This window comes from Corythoichthys intestinalis, chromosome 7 (genome assembly GCF_030265065.1).
Source record: "Corythoichthys intestinalis isolate RoL2023-P3 chromosome 7, ASM3026506v1, whole genome shotgun sequence".
In the NCBI taxonomy this organism is placed as follows: Eukaryota; Metazoa; Chordata; class Actinopteri; order Syngnathiformes; family Syngnathidae; genus Corythoichthys; species Corythoichthys intestinalis.
This window is the reverse complement of record NC_080401.1, coordinates 54747866-54763051: the sequence shown is the minus strand read 5'-3', so window position 1 is coordinate 54763051 and position 15186 is coordinate 54747866. Positions and strand designations below refer to the sequence as shown.

Here is a 15186-nt window from a genome sequence, read left to right as displayed (position 1 = left end):
ACAAAAAAACATAGTAACATTTGCTATGTTTGGAAATTGTTTAATGTTGCAAATCAACTGTTAAAGTTGTTAAAATTGCTACCGTTTTTGCATTAGTTCCCTTCTGTCTACTTTCGACATTTTAAAGTTTTAAAACTGTTTCATCATTTAAAGATAGATTCAAGTCAAGATTTTGCCCATTTAGGACAATTTTAGATAAAAAGTTACTTAAATTCGCTAGGAAGCTTCACTACAACAGAGCCTTTCTGAGAGGTCTACTGCTTTAAAATGGCGGCTGTTTATTAACCCCGCCGTCTGTCATTTCGCATGTATTCCTATAAGCATGTGATATCTAGACGTAGATTGTAGGCTGTCGGCTACAGTCAGGAAATATTGGAGCCACCTAGCCGAGCATCGCGTTTGCTGCAGCGTCAAAACAAACACTCTTCTCTCTCAGTGTCTCTGACTTTTCTCACGTCATTCAACCAACGAAGTAATGCAGAACTTTTTACATTTGGCTTAATCTTCGAGTTAGCGGGGGTTTAATTAGTCGGTGGAGTTGATTTCAACAAATTCCATGCAGTTTGTCAGTTATTTGTTAGTTTCAGGTCTCAGGGCAAGTCACTCATTGGTGGTTGAAATTAACTCCATCCACTAATTAAACCCCCGCTAACGCGAAGATTAAGTCTTACGTGAAACATTCTTATCTTTCCCTTTCAATTGAATTATCGGAATGTCAATTACATGCGATGACATTTTTGTTGTTGTCATTCTTATGTTGAAATATTGGTAAAAATTAACCGATAAATTTCTTTTAGAGTAACTTAGTTACTTTGATAATAAAGTAATCAGGAAAGTAACTAGATTAATTTTTGGAGGTGTAATCAGTAATTCAATTACTTTTCAAGTAATCTGTGACAACACTGGTTATAAGTCAATGTAAGAGTATTGTGAATTGAAAGGAGTACCCGTGTGCGAGTCGGCCATCTGTCTTTTTCCGAGCGAGTCGTACGGGTAGGTGTGGTAAGCCAGCGGTGAGCAAGGCGGCGACTTGACTGGCGGCGGCAGTGGTGGCTCCTTTCAAAAAGTACACAAAATGGCTTCAACTCCAGATGCTGACAAGAACATTGAAAGATTTAAAAAGTTCATTTGACTGAAATGAATTAGCTGTTGTAAAAGTGGAAAACTATGTGTGAAGGAAAGCCGTATTCCACATTTCAGGCATTTACCAAACTTTCATTTTATCCGGCTGCGCCGCCACGGTGTGTGCTGTCACGCTTCATTAGCGGAACATTTTGTCTTCGTCTAATTTGGAAGCACGGAGGCGTTTCGGCTTTCACGGTAAGGGCACAGCGGTATGTCTTTGATTTTATCGCTAAGTTTTGATTCACTGACCTACTCTACGCCTGGACGTGCACGACAAAATACATATAAATCCTCCGTTGAAGCATTAGGATGACCGACTTTATACACCAACGTATTAAGCAAAATATTATATTGAACGCGATTCTGGAACTCATTCGCAGAGGTGGGTAGAGTATAGTGCTGCAACGATGAATCAATTAACTCGAGTCATTCGATTAGGAAAAAAACCTTTAAATCAGATTGTGTTGCTTCGAGGATTCGTTTAATTAGACTGGTGTTGTAATGGTTTGTTTTCAAAGTGTTTGCATTTTGTTTTACTGATTTCAGTGGATACACTGCCCTTTAGTGGCAACAGTGAATGTGACATAGTACATTTAACAAGGCTGAATCCTGCAGCTCCCTGTTAAGACCAATATAAGGTAAGTTTTTGTTTGAGCTAATATTTGTTTTTATGCATTCGTAATTTAGTTCATAGTAGTGCTGCAACAATTAATCGATTAACTCGAGTATTCGATTAGAAAAAAAATATTCGAATTAAATTTTGTTGCCTCGAGTATTCGTTTAATTAAAGTGGTGTTGTAATGTTTTATTTTGAAAATGTGTACATTTAGTTTATTGATTAGGGTGGATACATTGCCCTCCGGTCAGCCTCATTTCACATGGCTGAATCCAACTGCTCCCTGTTAAGACCAACGTAAGCGTTTTTTCTTTGGGCTAATTTTTTTTAATGCATTCGTATTTTAGTTTATATGTATATTTAGCCGTTTTTTTGTGGGGAATATGAGTGAACCATTTGTTAAGAGCATTGGGGAAAAAAAAGTTAGCATTTTCAGTGGATACACTGCCCTTTAGTGGCAACAGTGAATGTGACATAATACATTTAACAAGGCTGAATCCTGCAGCTCCCTGTTAAGACCAATATAAGGTAAGTTTTTGTTTGAGCTAATACGTTTTTTTATGCATTCGTAATTTAGTTCATAGTAGTGCTGCAACGATTAATCGATTAACTCGAGTATTCGATTAGAAAAAAAATATTCGAATTAAATTTTGTTGCCTCGAGTATTCGTTTAATTAAAGTGGTGTTGTAATGTTTTATTTTGAAAATGTGTACATTTAGTTTATTGATTAGGGTGGATACATTGCCCTCCGGTCAGCCTCATTTCACATGGCTGAATCCAACTGCTCCCTGTTAAGACCAACGTAAGCGTTTTTTCTTTGGGCTAATTTTTTTTAATGCATTCTAATTTTAGTTTATATGTATATTTAGCTATTTTTTGTGGGGAATATGAGTGAACCATTTGTTAAGAGCATTGGGGGAAAAAAGTTAGCATTTTACAGCATTTAAGCTAGCGTAATTTTGCCATGTAAGTTAGCCAATTGCTCTTTTGTTGTACATAGATCCTCATTTATTTATTTTTAATACTGTTTGAGGCTCAGCTCAGGTATTTTAATTTTTCATGTTTCTTTCCCGATTACTCGATTATTCGAATTAACTAGTTCATCGATTAATCGACTACTAAAATAATCGATAGCTGCAGCCCTAGTTCATAGGTATATTTTGCATTTTTTTGGGGGGGAATATGTGTTTGAACGATTTGTTAAGAGCATTGTAAAAATAAAAAAAAGTTAGCATTTTATAGCATTTAAGCATTTAAACTTTTGCTATGCAAGTTAAACATTGTTAACCTTCTGTTGTACTTACATCCTCATTTTTTTAGTTATATAGTAGTATATACCGTATTGGCCCGAATATAAGACGTTTTTTTTGCATTGAAATAAGACTGAAAAAGAGGAGGTCGTCTTATATTCGCGGTCTAGACATTATACCCATTCACGACACTAGATGGCGCCAGATATCATTGAAGCAATGTTCTGTCATGACAGATCTCAGCTACTCTCAAGTTTAACCAGTTTGCATTATTTTATTGCAATGTTTTTCCTTATTCAGATTTGTTTCAAGACTACAGTTACAGTTAGACTTCACTTTGATGGTTAATGCAGTTATAAAATTTTGTTGTTTTATCACAATAGATTGGCTTATTTACATTTCAAAAACCAGAAGCCATTCATTTATGAATGTGATTGCACTTTAGTTTACATATTTAAATGTTCAGATATTAAGATTTGAATGAGACAAAATAACATGCTTTTTCTCTCAAATATATTGTTATAATCATTTGTTTCGGATTTACTGTAATTATTTTCTGTATAGAAATTAATTTGGTGTTCAAAAAGTCTTTTTTCAAATTTGAGTCTTGAAAAAGAGGGGGTCGTCTATCAGGGCCGTCCTATATTCGGGCCAATACGGTAGTTTGGAGAAACATTCAGGAATTTAATTTTTTAAAATTTAATAATCTTTAGAAAGTTTTACGGCGCTTTAAAGATGCCACGTGATTGAACGCGCCGGCGTGTTCATAGGACTTCCGACTGCAAATTTGTGTGTTATCTTGCGACTATAATGTCTGATTAGAATAATGGAGTCATGGGATTATTGCTGAGACGTCTCATTGGTGAAACTGATAGAGTCACTGTGCTAGCAAAAATAAGACAAATCTAGTACGCAGAATAATGAGGAAAAATGCAATGACTATAGTGTGGCCCAAAGTAGCAGAGTAAGAGTAGTGTTTATTCTTCTTTACACATTTACTCAAGTAATAGTAAAACGTATGGCGTGGTAAAACTACTCTTAGAAGTACATTTTCTCAAAAAGTTACACAAGTAAAAGTAACGGCGTAATTGTAACGCCTTACTACAAACCCCTGGGAATAACAGTAACATTAGATTAACCTAATTATTCTCAAGCATTCAGACTCGGGCATACCTTCTGATCGGCGCCGGCGTCCAAACTGCGGGACTTGTCGGATTGGGCCTCGATGCCGGGAACATATCTCATATCTGGTTCCGCTTTAATCCCCGCGAATCTGGGCAGAGGTAGATCTGCAACGAAGAGGTGAATTTGCAATCAAACTGAGATGACAAAATATTGTTTACGTTTACCATGGTTACTGCTTGCTCAAAATGGCTGCCCCATCCCGCAATGCAAAATGGTTTTAACAATTATGTTGATCTTGAATTTTGATTTACAGTGGGGCAAATAAGTTTTTAGTCAACCACTAATTGTGCAAGCTCTCCCACTTGAAAATATTGGAGACGCCTGTAATTGTCAACATGGGTAAACCTCAACCATGAGAGACAGAATGTGAAAAAAAAAACACAATGTTTGATTTTTAAAGAATTTATTTGCAAATCATGGTGGAAAATAAGTATTTGGTCAATACCAAAAGTTCATCTCAATACTTTGTTATGTACCCTTTGTTGGCAATAACGGAGGCCAAACGTTTTCTGTAACTCTTCACAAGCTTTTCACACACTGTTGCTAGTATTTTGGCCCATTCCTCCATGCAGATCTCCTGTAGAGCAGTGATGTTTTGGGGCTGTCGTTGGGCAACACGGACTTTCAACTCCCTCCTCACCCCGTGGCGTCAAAGTGATAACAAGAACGGTGAGCAAAAATCCCAGAACCACACGGGGGACCTAGTGAATGACCTACTGAGAGCTGGGATCACAGTAATAAAGGCTACTATCAGTAACACAATGCGCTGCCAAGGACTCTAATGCAGAGTGCAGCAGTGCAGAATATGAAATAGGTGAGAAACCCAAAGCTATTTTTGTTCTCTGGCAACTTGAGCCCATCGAAAGTGTTTATTTGATCCAAAATGACAGTCAATTTGAAATGCAAAGTCCAGGTTAGCAAATTTTAAGCCAAATTATTCATTACCAATCAGATTTTTCATAATGAGTGTCATTTTAAAGCTATTCTTAGTGTAAAGTCTGAAGTATATGGAGTTAATTCCAGAAATTATTTACGTGTTGAACATGGCGTGCTTTAATTTTGAAATGCTCACCGAAAGTATGTTCGCTGATCCGCTAAACGGAAGCTTTACACTCAGTTAAAAAAATATATGTGCACTTCTCTTTTCGTCATGCATGTGGTGTCAGTAATAGATTTTTTTCGCAATGGTTGCAAATGCTGTTAACAGCGAGCTTTCATGTTTGAAGTGTCTCTTTTTAACTGCAGTTTTGCAAAGACTGCCAATGTTTTATAGAAGGCTAAAGTGGTTAGTCCTTTTTCCATTAGCCTCAATGTAACAATGCCAACGTTTTACAATGTTCAATATAGATGTGTTTCCTTATTTTGTATGTCTGAACTTTAATTCCATTATGTGTTGATGACCAATAAACATCTGTGACAGGAACTTGAGTCTCTTAGGCAATCAACATGCACGTGCACACCTGCATGCAGAGTGCACGTGCATGTTGAATGCAGAATGCAGTGCATGCAAACACACACACGCACGTACGCACACACACACGTGGCGAAAAACTGCGAAAACTGCCGCCCTAATTTTTATTTACTATGCGATAAATTGACTTACAGCATATCGCGACAGGCTTACACGTAAAATAAAATTAAAGATGGTAATTTAACAAATTACGTTGCATATATGCTTCAGGTTGCAATGTTAATGTGTTGAGTGTTGTGTTTTCTGGGCTGTCCCTAAATGCACCGCAAATGAGAAGGCTGTTCACAGTAGTCGTGTCTAGCGATGTGCCGATCGATCGGGTCCGATCACGTCATTTTCAAAGTATCGGAATCGGCAAAAAAATATCGGACATGCCTTATTTTGATATATATATTTTTTAAATGAATCGTTTTCTAATTGTATTTAACGTTACAGAGATGATATGTTACACTCATCCAGAGTCTTTACTTTTGGCTTAAAGTAGGGTTATCAAATTTATCCCGATAATGGCGGTAATTAATTTTTTAAAAATTGTATCACGTTAAAATATTTAACGCAATTAATGCATGTGCTGCACGACCCACTCACATTGTCGCGCTCAATCTGTAATGGCGCTGTTTTACCTTTATAGAGAGCTAAATGGCAGTGTAAAATGAGTAAAGTGAATTTGGAAGCCTTTGGAGCCTTTTTTTAATTGGCTAAAGCCTTACAGTACCTCTCCCTACGATTAGAGCTATCGTGGGAAGCAGTTTGGGGAAGTAAGGTAGTAATTGATCTTTTTCTTAACACCTTATGTTATTTCCCAACGCAGAGAAGATATATCAATTAGTAGCACTACACACAGTCATGGTTCCACTTCCCATCATGCATTTGGGCATGGCTACAGTACTGAAAGCTCAACAAATACACTAGATGGCAATATTTAGTCACAATATACAAAGTCACCTTTGTCCTTTAAGAATTACAAGTCTTTCTATCCGTGGATCCCTCACAGAGAAAGAATGTTAATAATGTAAATGCCATATTGAGGCTTTATGTTCAAAATAAACAAATACAGTACTTATGTACTGTATGTTGAATGTATATATTCGTCCGAGTTTTATTCATTTTTTTCTTAATGCATTGCCAAAATGTATATGATCGGGAAAAATTATCGGAAATGATTGGAATTGCATCGGTAGCAAAAAAAAGCAATCGGATCGGGAAATATCTGGATCGGCAGATACTCAAACTAAAACGATCGGGATCGGATCGGGAGCAAAAAAACACGATCGGAACAACCCTAGTCGTGTCCCATGCTTTCGGTTGCAAATAAACCATTAAATACCCTGAGTCTCTATCCACCTCTCAGAAATAATTATAGGTATACAGCATCTTATTTTTGATATTTTAATGTATTTTAGTTAGGGCTGTCAAAATTATCGCGTTAACGGGTGGTAATTAATTTTTTAAATTAATCACGTTAAAATATTTGACGCATTTAACGCACATGCCCCGCTCAAACAGATTAAAATGACAGCAGTGTCATGTCTATTTGTTACTTGTGTTTTTTCTCGCCCTCTGCTGGCACTTGGGTGTGACTGATTTTATGGGTGTTTCAGCAACCTGAGCATTGTGTAATTATTGACATCAACATTGGCAAGCTACTAGTTTATTTTTTGATTGAAAATTTTACAAATTTTATGAAAACGAAAACATTAAGAGGGGTTTTAATATAAAATTTCTATAACTTGTACTAACATTTATCTTTTAAGAACTACAAGACTTTCTATCCATGGATCGCTTTAACAGAATGTTAATAATGTTAAAGCCATCTTGTTGATTTATTGTTATAGTAAACAAATACAGTACTTATGTACAGTATGTTGAATGTATATATCCGTCCTGTGTCTTATCTTTCCATTCCAACAATAATTTACGGAAAAATATGGCATATTTTATAGATGGTTTGAATTGCGATTAATTACGATTAATTAATTTTTAAGCTGTGATTAACTTGATTAAAAATTTTAATCGTTTGACAGCCCTAATTTTAGTTATGTTATATGAAGTAGTTTGACATAAATTTTTATTTAATAGTGAAATCTGACTCACGTAGGAATTCGGGTGACGTCGTTAGCGTAGGAACGGAACTCGTTTGCAACTCGAGGAGTCCCTGTATTTTTAATGAACCCTTTCATGCACGAATTATCTTTTTTAAGGCCTTACAGGTCAATCATTGGCTGCCATCAACGGCGCTAGTTGTCTATTCTCCCCTCTCATTCAAAATGAATTGGACGTCTAGCCCCGTCAGTGGATTGCTGTTTAGTTGTGAATTTGCGTGACATCTCTTTCCACGCGTCTTCAGATTACACCACAATCCCTTCAGATTGGGAATAATCTCTTGATCTTTCTTACTGGCCGAGGTGCTCTCTAGACGGACGGGGAGACCGGCCTGGGCGGCGGCCAGCAGCTTGAGGGCCACGTAGAACTGACTCGTGCCGAAGTAGCCCGCCCGCTTGGCACCGCACACCTCCGTCACCTGAAAACGATCGGAAAATACAACATACCCTTAAAAAATCTGATGAAATCAGATTAAAATTCAACCCTCTTGCTCGCGCTGTCCAGCTTCTTACAACAATAAGTTTATTATACACGCTCAGGGAGGTTATTAAAGTTCATCCGCTCAACTGGAATGTGATCCACGAGATGAGATTTGTCACTAAACGCTCTTGGCCGGATTTACGCAGCAGGTTTGAACGCCCGATTCCAAATTGGCCCTTTCGATCAATTTAATTTGATATTATGCAGACATTTAACACATTTAGTTCCAATTCCGATAGTACTGTGCGATTGGAAAAAAAAAAAAAAAAAAAATCACAATATCGGCGTTTCTATATCAATATTTATTTTTTAATTGATGTTAAACTGACCTGCCACAAATGTTAACTGTATCAAGTGAGGAAAGAGAAATAGTATTTTTGCTAACATGCTAATCAATTATCATAGACATGCCTGCTTCTATTGTTTTAGTACATAATAAAATAAAGATATTACAACCATAGTGTATTAGATTAAGTATTAGGCTGAGGGTGCCAATAATTTTGTCTGGCCCATTTTTGGAGTTTTGTTTAAAATGATAATGATTTTTTGAGAAATTCCCATTCTTTTTGTGTTTTGCATTGCAAGCAAAATAAATGAAGATATTATTGCCAAAGCATTTGCAATTGCAATAATTTTCTATGAGAAATTGAGTATTATCTAACAGAACTGCAGGGGTGCCAATAATTTTGGCCAGCACTGTAAGTTTGCATTGGGACGGTAGGGACATAACATGCGAACTTTTCATGATACTGTAATTGTCCCCATCAACTTTTAAGTAACCTTATTTGCATTATATAATGCATTTAGTTATACAGTGGGGCAAATACGTATTTAGTCAACCACCAATTGTGCAAGTTCTCCTACTTGAAAAGATTAGAGAGGCCTATAATTGTCAACATGGGCAAACCTCAACCATTAGAGACAGAATGTGGAGAAAAAAAATATAAAAGAAAATCACATTGTTTGATTTTTAAAGAATTTATTTCCAAATTAGAGTGGAAAATAAGTATTTGGTCACCTACAAACAAGCAAGATTTCTGGCTGTCAAAGAGGTCTAACTTCTTCTAAGGAGGTCTAACGAGGCTCCACTCGTTACCTGTATTAATGCCACCTGTTTTAACTCATTATTGGTATAAAAGACACCTGTCCACAAACTCAGTCAGTCACACTCCAAACTCCACTATGGCCAAGACTAAAGAGCTGTCGAAGGACACCATAGACAAAATTGTAGACCTGCACCAGGCTGGGAAACCTGAATCTGCAATAGGTAAAACGCTTGGTGTAACGAAATCAACTGTGGGAGCAATTATTAGTAAATGGGAGACATACAGGACCACTGATAATCTCCCTCGATCTGGGGCTCCAGGCAAGATCTCACCCTGTGGCATCAAATTGATAACAAGAACGGTGAGCAAAAATCCCAGAACCACACGGGGGGACCTAGTGAATGACCTACAGAGAGCTGGGACCACAATAACAAAGGCTACTATCAGTAACACAATGCACCGCCGGGGACTCAAATCCTGCACTGCCAGACTTGTCCCCCTGCTGAAGCCAGTACACATCCAGGCCCGGCTGCGGTTTTCTAGAGAGCATTTGGATGATCCAGAAGAGGACTGGGAGAATGTGTTATGGTCAGATGAAACCAAAATAGAACTTTTTGGTAGAAATGTGTTTGGAGGAGAAGGAATTCTGAATTGCATCCGAAGAACACCATACCCACTGTGAAGCATGGGGGTGGAAACATCATGCTTTGGGGCTGTTTTTCTGCAAAGGGACCAGGATGACTGATCTGTGTAAAGGAAAGAACGAATGGGGCCATGTATCGGGAGATTTTGAGTGAAAGTCTCCTTCCATCATCCTCGACAGCAGACTCTCCTTCCGGTCACATATCAACAGCATCACCAGATCAGCCTATTTCCACCTTCGCAACATTTCTCGCCTCCTCCATTCTCTCATTCGCCATACCGCTTCCACCCTGGTCTGTAATCTAATAACCTCCCGGCTCGATTATTGCAACTCACTGCTCTTCGGTCTCCCTAACAAGTCCCTCCAGAAACTGCAGCTCCTCCAGAACTCAGCAGCACGCCTCATCACTCGAACCCCCGCAACACACCACATCACCCCCATCCTCCGTCAACTTCACTGGCTTCCCGTCAAACAAAGAATCAATTACAAGATCCTCCTCATCACCTTCAAAACACTCCATGGCCTGGCCCCTCCCTACCTTTGCGATCTTCTCCGTCTAAACAATCCAACACGTTCACTTCGCTCTACCACTATTCTTCCTCTCTTCGTCCCACGTGTCCGCCTCTCCACCTTTGGTTCCAGACGTTTTAGTCAGTGTGCCCCCCAGCTCTGGAACTCCCTACCCCCTGATCTTCGCAGCATATCTACCCTATCACTTTTCAAATCCAGACTGAAAACACACCTGTTCACTCTTTCTTACCCACCATAACCCCTAGCTCTGTTAGATTTGTACTTCTTTTTATTGTGCTTTTAAGCTTTTATCCTTTTAATACCTTTTTATCGTACTGTGATTCCATGTCTCTTGTGAAGCGTCTTTGTGTGGTTTGAAAAGCGCTCTAGAAATAAAATGTATTATTATTATTATTATTCCATCAGCAAGGGCATTGAGATGAGACGTGGCTGGGTCTTTCAGCATGACAGTGATCCCAAACAAACAGCCAGGGCAACAAAGGAGTGGCTTCGTAAGAAGCATTTCAAGGTCCTGGAGTGGCCTAGCCAGTCTCCAGATCTCAACCCCATGGAAAATCTGTGGAGGGAGTTGAAAGTCCGTGTTGCCCAACGACAGTCCCAAAACATCACTGCTCTAGAGGAGATCTGCATGGAGGAATGGGCCAAACTACCAGCAACAATGTGTAAAAAGCTTACAGAAAACGTTTGGCCTCCGTTATTGCCAACAAAGGGTACATAACAAAGTATTGAGATGAACTTTTGGTATTGACCAAATACTTATTTTCCACCATGATTTGCAAATAAATTATTTAAAAATCAAACAGTGTTTTTCTGGGGGGGTTTTCTCCACATTCTGTCTCTCATGGTTGAGGTTTACCCATGTTGACAATTACAGGCCTCTCTAATATTTTCAAGTAGGAGCACTTGCACAATTAGTGGTTGACTAAATACTTATTTGCCCCACTGTACGTAGCTTAGATTGTTTTCCTAAATGTTGTAGGCATTGAATCATAGAATTGACCATACCATTATTAAGTGAATTATTTTCATTATGAAAGACTTACATTTACCATTTTTCACTTACAGAATGTGCTGATCCATTTTCCTGCATTTTAAAAAAAAATTTAATTTACTGTATTCATTTTCTACATTATCTATTTAAAATATTTTATTTGCTGCCTATGCAGACGTTTTTTCAGATAATCACACATGAATCACAGTAGAGGTAAAAGGTTTTCATTTTTTGTTGAGTTTAGCTGTGGTTGTGGACAAAAGCAGTAGTGTTTTACCTTTAGGAAGACTTTTTTTTTTTTTTTTTTTTAAATACCCTGACTAAGAAGTTTTTTTCAATTATATTTATTTATTTAGAGAGATAATATTGAGTGGTTTTAAGACAAATGCTTATTTTTTGCATTCCTGGACAGTTAGATAAGTATAGATTATATTAGATCAGATCAATTATTAACAAGTGTGTATTTATTGTGTATGTTAATATAATCTATGTTCAAATATTGCAATTTAAATTTGATTTAAAAAATTCATTTATTCTGGAAGTTTTCAAAATGTTTCTTCAATAGTTTTTGAAAACAAAGGTTTTAATCGAAACGTGTATCACCTGAACCAATACACATGAAATTTACTCTCGAAATTGAGTATGAATTAATACAGATTTATTTTGCATTGATCATTTAATTAGGTTCATATTCATGAGAAATGTAGCCCTGACCCCCAATCTATTTGGTCTTATTAACGTCGTGGACCCAGCAAAAAGTGTACATGCAGGTTATACTGTTATATCGTCCCTTCCCATGTTGAGACCAAACCTACGATCTTGCAGCAAAGCATCCCCACAGTAGTCCACACCAAACCATAGGTTTGCTACTCATAAATCAGGCTACAACCCTACAATGTTAAAATCTTCAAAAACAACAAGCAAGAGTGCAAGAGTCACGCAGCACGCATCCTGACCGAGGTCCAAAAGGCCAGCTGTCAATCAAGGCGCTTCTGCGGCTGGCAGGAAGGAAGCCGCGTGAGCTCTGCGCCAAACTTCCTGATGAACGCACAATAGAGTGGTGGCACACCCCCGGAAAATCCCCACCGTATAATGTTTAAGAGCTGGGTTTATTTTTATTCCCGATGGCTCAGCAAAAACTGTTAAAAACAATTTTCCTTTACTTTTTCTCTCTGTCCTGTGACAATTTATGTCTAACAAAAAAATGAAAACATTTTTGTGAAGTAATATTTTAAGCAGGTATGTAAATTTTTAATAACATTTTGATATTTAACATTATGGTGGATTTAAAAGGTCTACATGCCCCAGTTCAAATGTTTGAGTTTGTTTTTTTAATATTTAACCTGTCCCAATTCAAATTAATTGGATGAAATGCTGTACAATATGCTGTGCAATAAGATATATATATATATATATTTACATTGCCAAAATGATATAAAACATTCTATTGATATTTTACAAATCTATTAGCATTATCGCCACAAAAAGACTTGTTCCTGCAATGCACATTTTAGCCAGCAATGGCGCCCAATTTGTGCTTATTTGCTACATTTTTAGATTCCACATGTCATTCTACGTGACTATTGCATGCAAGACAATTGAAAATAGCGACACAAATAATCCACACATTCAATACGATTCGTTCCAGTAACATCAATAATTAATTTATTGATGGTTGCTTTGCATGTCATGCAAAAGCAACCACCTATGTTATTCGTTTTTGTTTTTTTTTCATGGTATTTCTTCGGCGCGCCACACAGACCAAACCGTTTGGCCTATCGACACCGTTCAAATAACGAAATGACCGGAATTCTCGTGCAATGCAGGGAATCTTTCGAATGACCCCCAAAAATTACCGTTCGTGCCAAAACACGGATTTTAAAAAAAACGATTTTTTTTCCTTCATTTTTTTCTAGCCCTATAATTTTTATCCAATTCACATAAATCATACAATGAAATTTTCAGGAAGGGGCATAAAAGTTGGATCCAGAATTTGCCGAAAGCCTACGGTTCCCCCAAAACTTTCCCATTCTTTTCCAATGGAAACATTGGCATGTACGTTGTTCCATTCATTACTAATGGCCCAAATTTCCTATTCATTTTCAATGGCCAAAAATGACCAAAAATTTACCATTACAGCCCATTGACATTCGACTGGCGCCCAAGTAAGTCCATGCCATTGACAGCCATGCACGTCCATGCATGTCAATTCTATTGATGCCAATGTACTTAGATTGTATTGACAGCCATGTACGTCCATGCCATTGACAGTGGTGTATGTCAATTCAAGTGATGCCAATGTACTTGGATTCCATTGATGCAAGTGTAAGTCGATGCCATTGACGGCCACGTATGTCAAAATATCAACAGGAAGTGACTCTAAAATTTCCCCAAATCAATGGTAAGGGACTTGATAAACAGGTAATGACCTGAAACCAGCAGGAAGTGACCCCAAGGGGATTACCTGCTAAAGCAAAGCTACCATCGCAATTTCTCTAGAAATTGCATTTTCTAGTTATTAATAATACGATGATAACGTAATATACCGCAGTCTACAAAGTCAAAACCACTACTCACAAGTATTAGTAGATAGTTAGATATCTTACATTTGAGCAAAAATATAAATGCTACTGTGCCGTTTCTGTTCATACTGGAGAGTTTTAGGTTGCAGCACTAATTGATGCATTTAAAATTAGTGGCAGGTCAGTTTAATGTCAAAAATGAAGTGAGTGGTGAAAAAAGCTTTCGTATTGTCAGTATAAATTTCCAACAATAATTAAAAGTGGATTATATATTGGCATATCGAAATCGTGGTATAAAACGGCCTCTATCGTGAGAGATCTTGCAGCACGATAGGTTGGGTTGGCGTTAAGGTGCGCCCCCGATGACCACCCCAGCAGCTCACCTTGTGCAGAATTTCAGCGGGTAGCCCAGACGCCTTGAAGAGCTCGGCCACCTTTGAGGAGGACAGCTGATTCCCTGAGGAATCCGTCTGACACAGCCCATGCAGACTCGAGTAGTACCGCTGCTCGTGCTCGTGCAGCGGGATTAGACCTCCGGTGTACACCGCTGGAGCTCCTCCACCTCCTTCTTGCTCCATGGGCTTGTTTCTGACCACCACCGCCGCCGCGCTACCACCGACAGTTCATTCTCCACACATCCCTGGCCGCCCTTCTCACCCCAGCTGCGAATCATCCGCTACTTCTTTTCGTCATGAACCCCTACCAACATGCAGTACCACGCCGCGACTGAGGGAAGGCGATAGAGCGCCGAAACACTGTTCATTCATCGTTGCGCGAGCTAGCTTCTTGTTGTGCTAAGCTATCTGTAGTTTGACAGTCGCTCCTTAGCTATGCTAAGGATGGCTAGTTAGATTGATATACAATGAATTTAAACGGCGTTTGTATGAGAAAACACAGAAAAATAAAATTTGATAATTATCGAAAAAATTAATAAGCAGATAACTAACTTTTTAGATGTAGGCTAATGAACTGGCTGTCATTTGTCGTTTGGATATCACATATATGTAGAGAAAGACCCGTAAGTCTCACTGAGAGTCAACCACAACCGCCGTTATCCTTGTCAGCCATTTTGTGTCAGTGCTATTTGTTAACAAATAACATTGTAAGCCATTTTAAATTAGCTCTAATTTGCTAAATTTTCAACCAATTTCAAAATAGATTTTATTTTCCATGCAGTTAATCAACTGCCTAAAAAAATACATTTTTTTCAACATCTAGCTCA

General features: G+C 38.0%; 1 protein-coding gene across 1 annotated transcript in view; it reads right to left on the bottom strand.

Annotated features, from left to right (window-relative positions):
• The window catches only part of reps2 (RALBP1 associated Eps domain containing 2), a 44452-nt gene extending 29503 nt beyond the window's left edge, over positions 1–14949 (bottom strand). Inside the window, exons 1-4 of the mRNA XM_057842241.1 lie at positions 14348–14949; positions 8046–8169; positions 4166–4281; positions 948–1056 (exon numbers count right to left, since the gene is read on the bottom strand). Coding sequence (XP_057698224.1) covers positions 948–1056; positions 4166–4281; positions 8046–8169; positions 14348–14542 — 544 coding nt within the window. The 5' untranslated portion in view covers positions 14543–14949. The remainder of the gene's footprint in view (positions 1–947; positions 1057–4165; positions 4282–8045; positions 8170–14347) is intronic.
• Between the last annotated feature and the right edge of the window lie 237 nt (positions 14950–15186).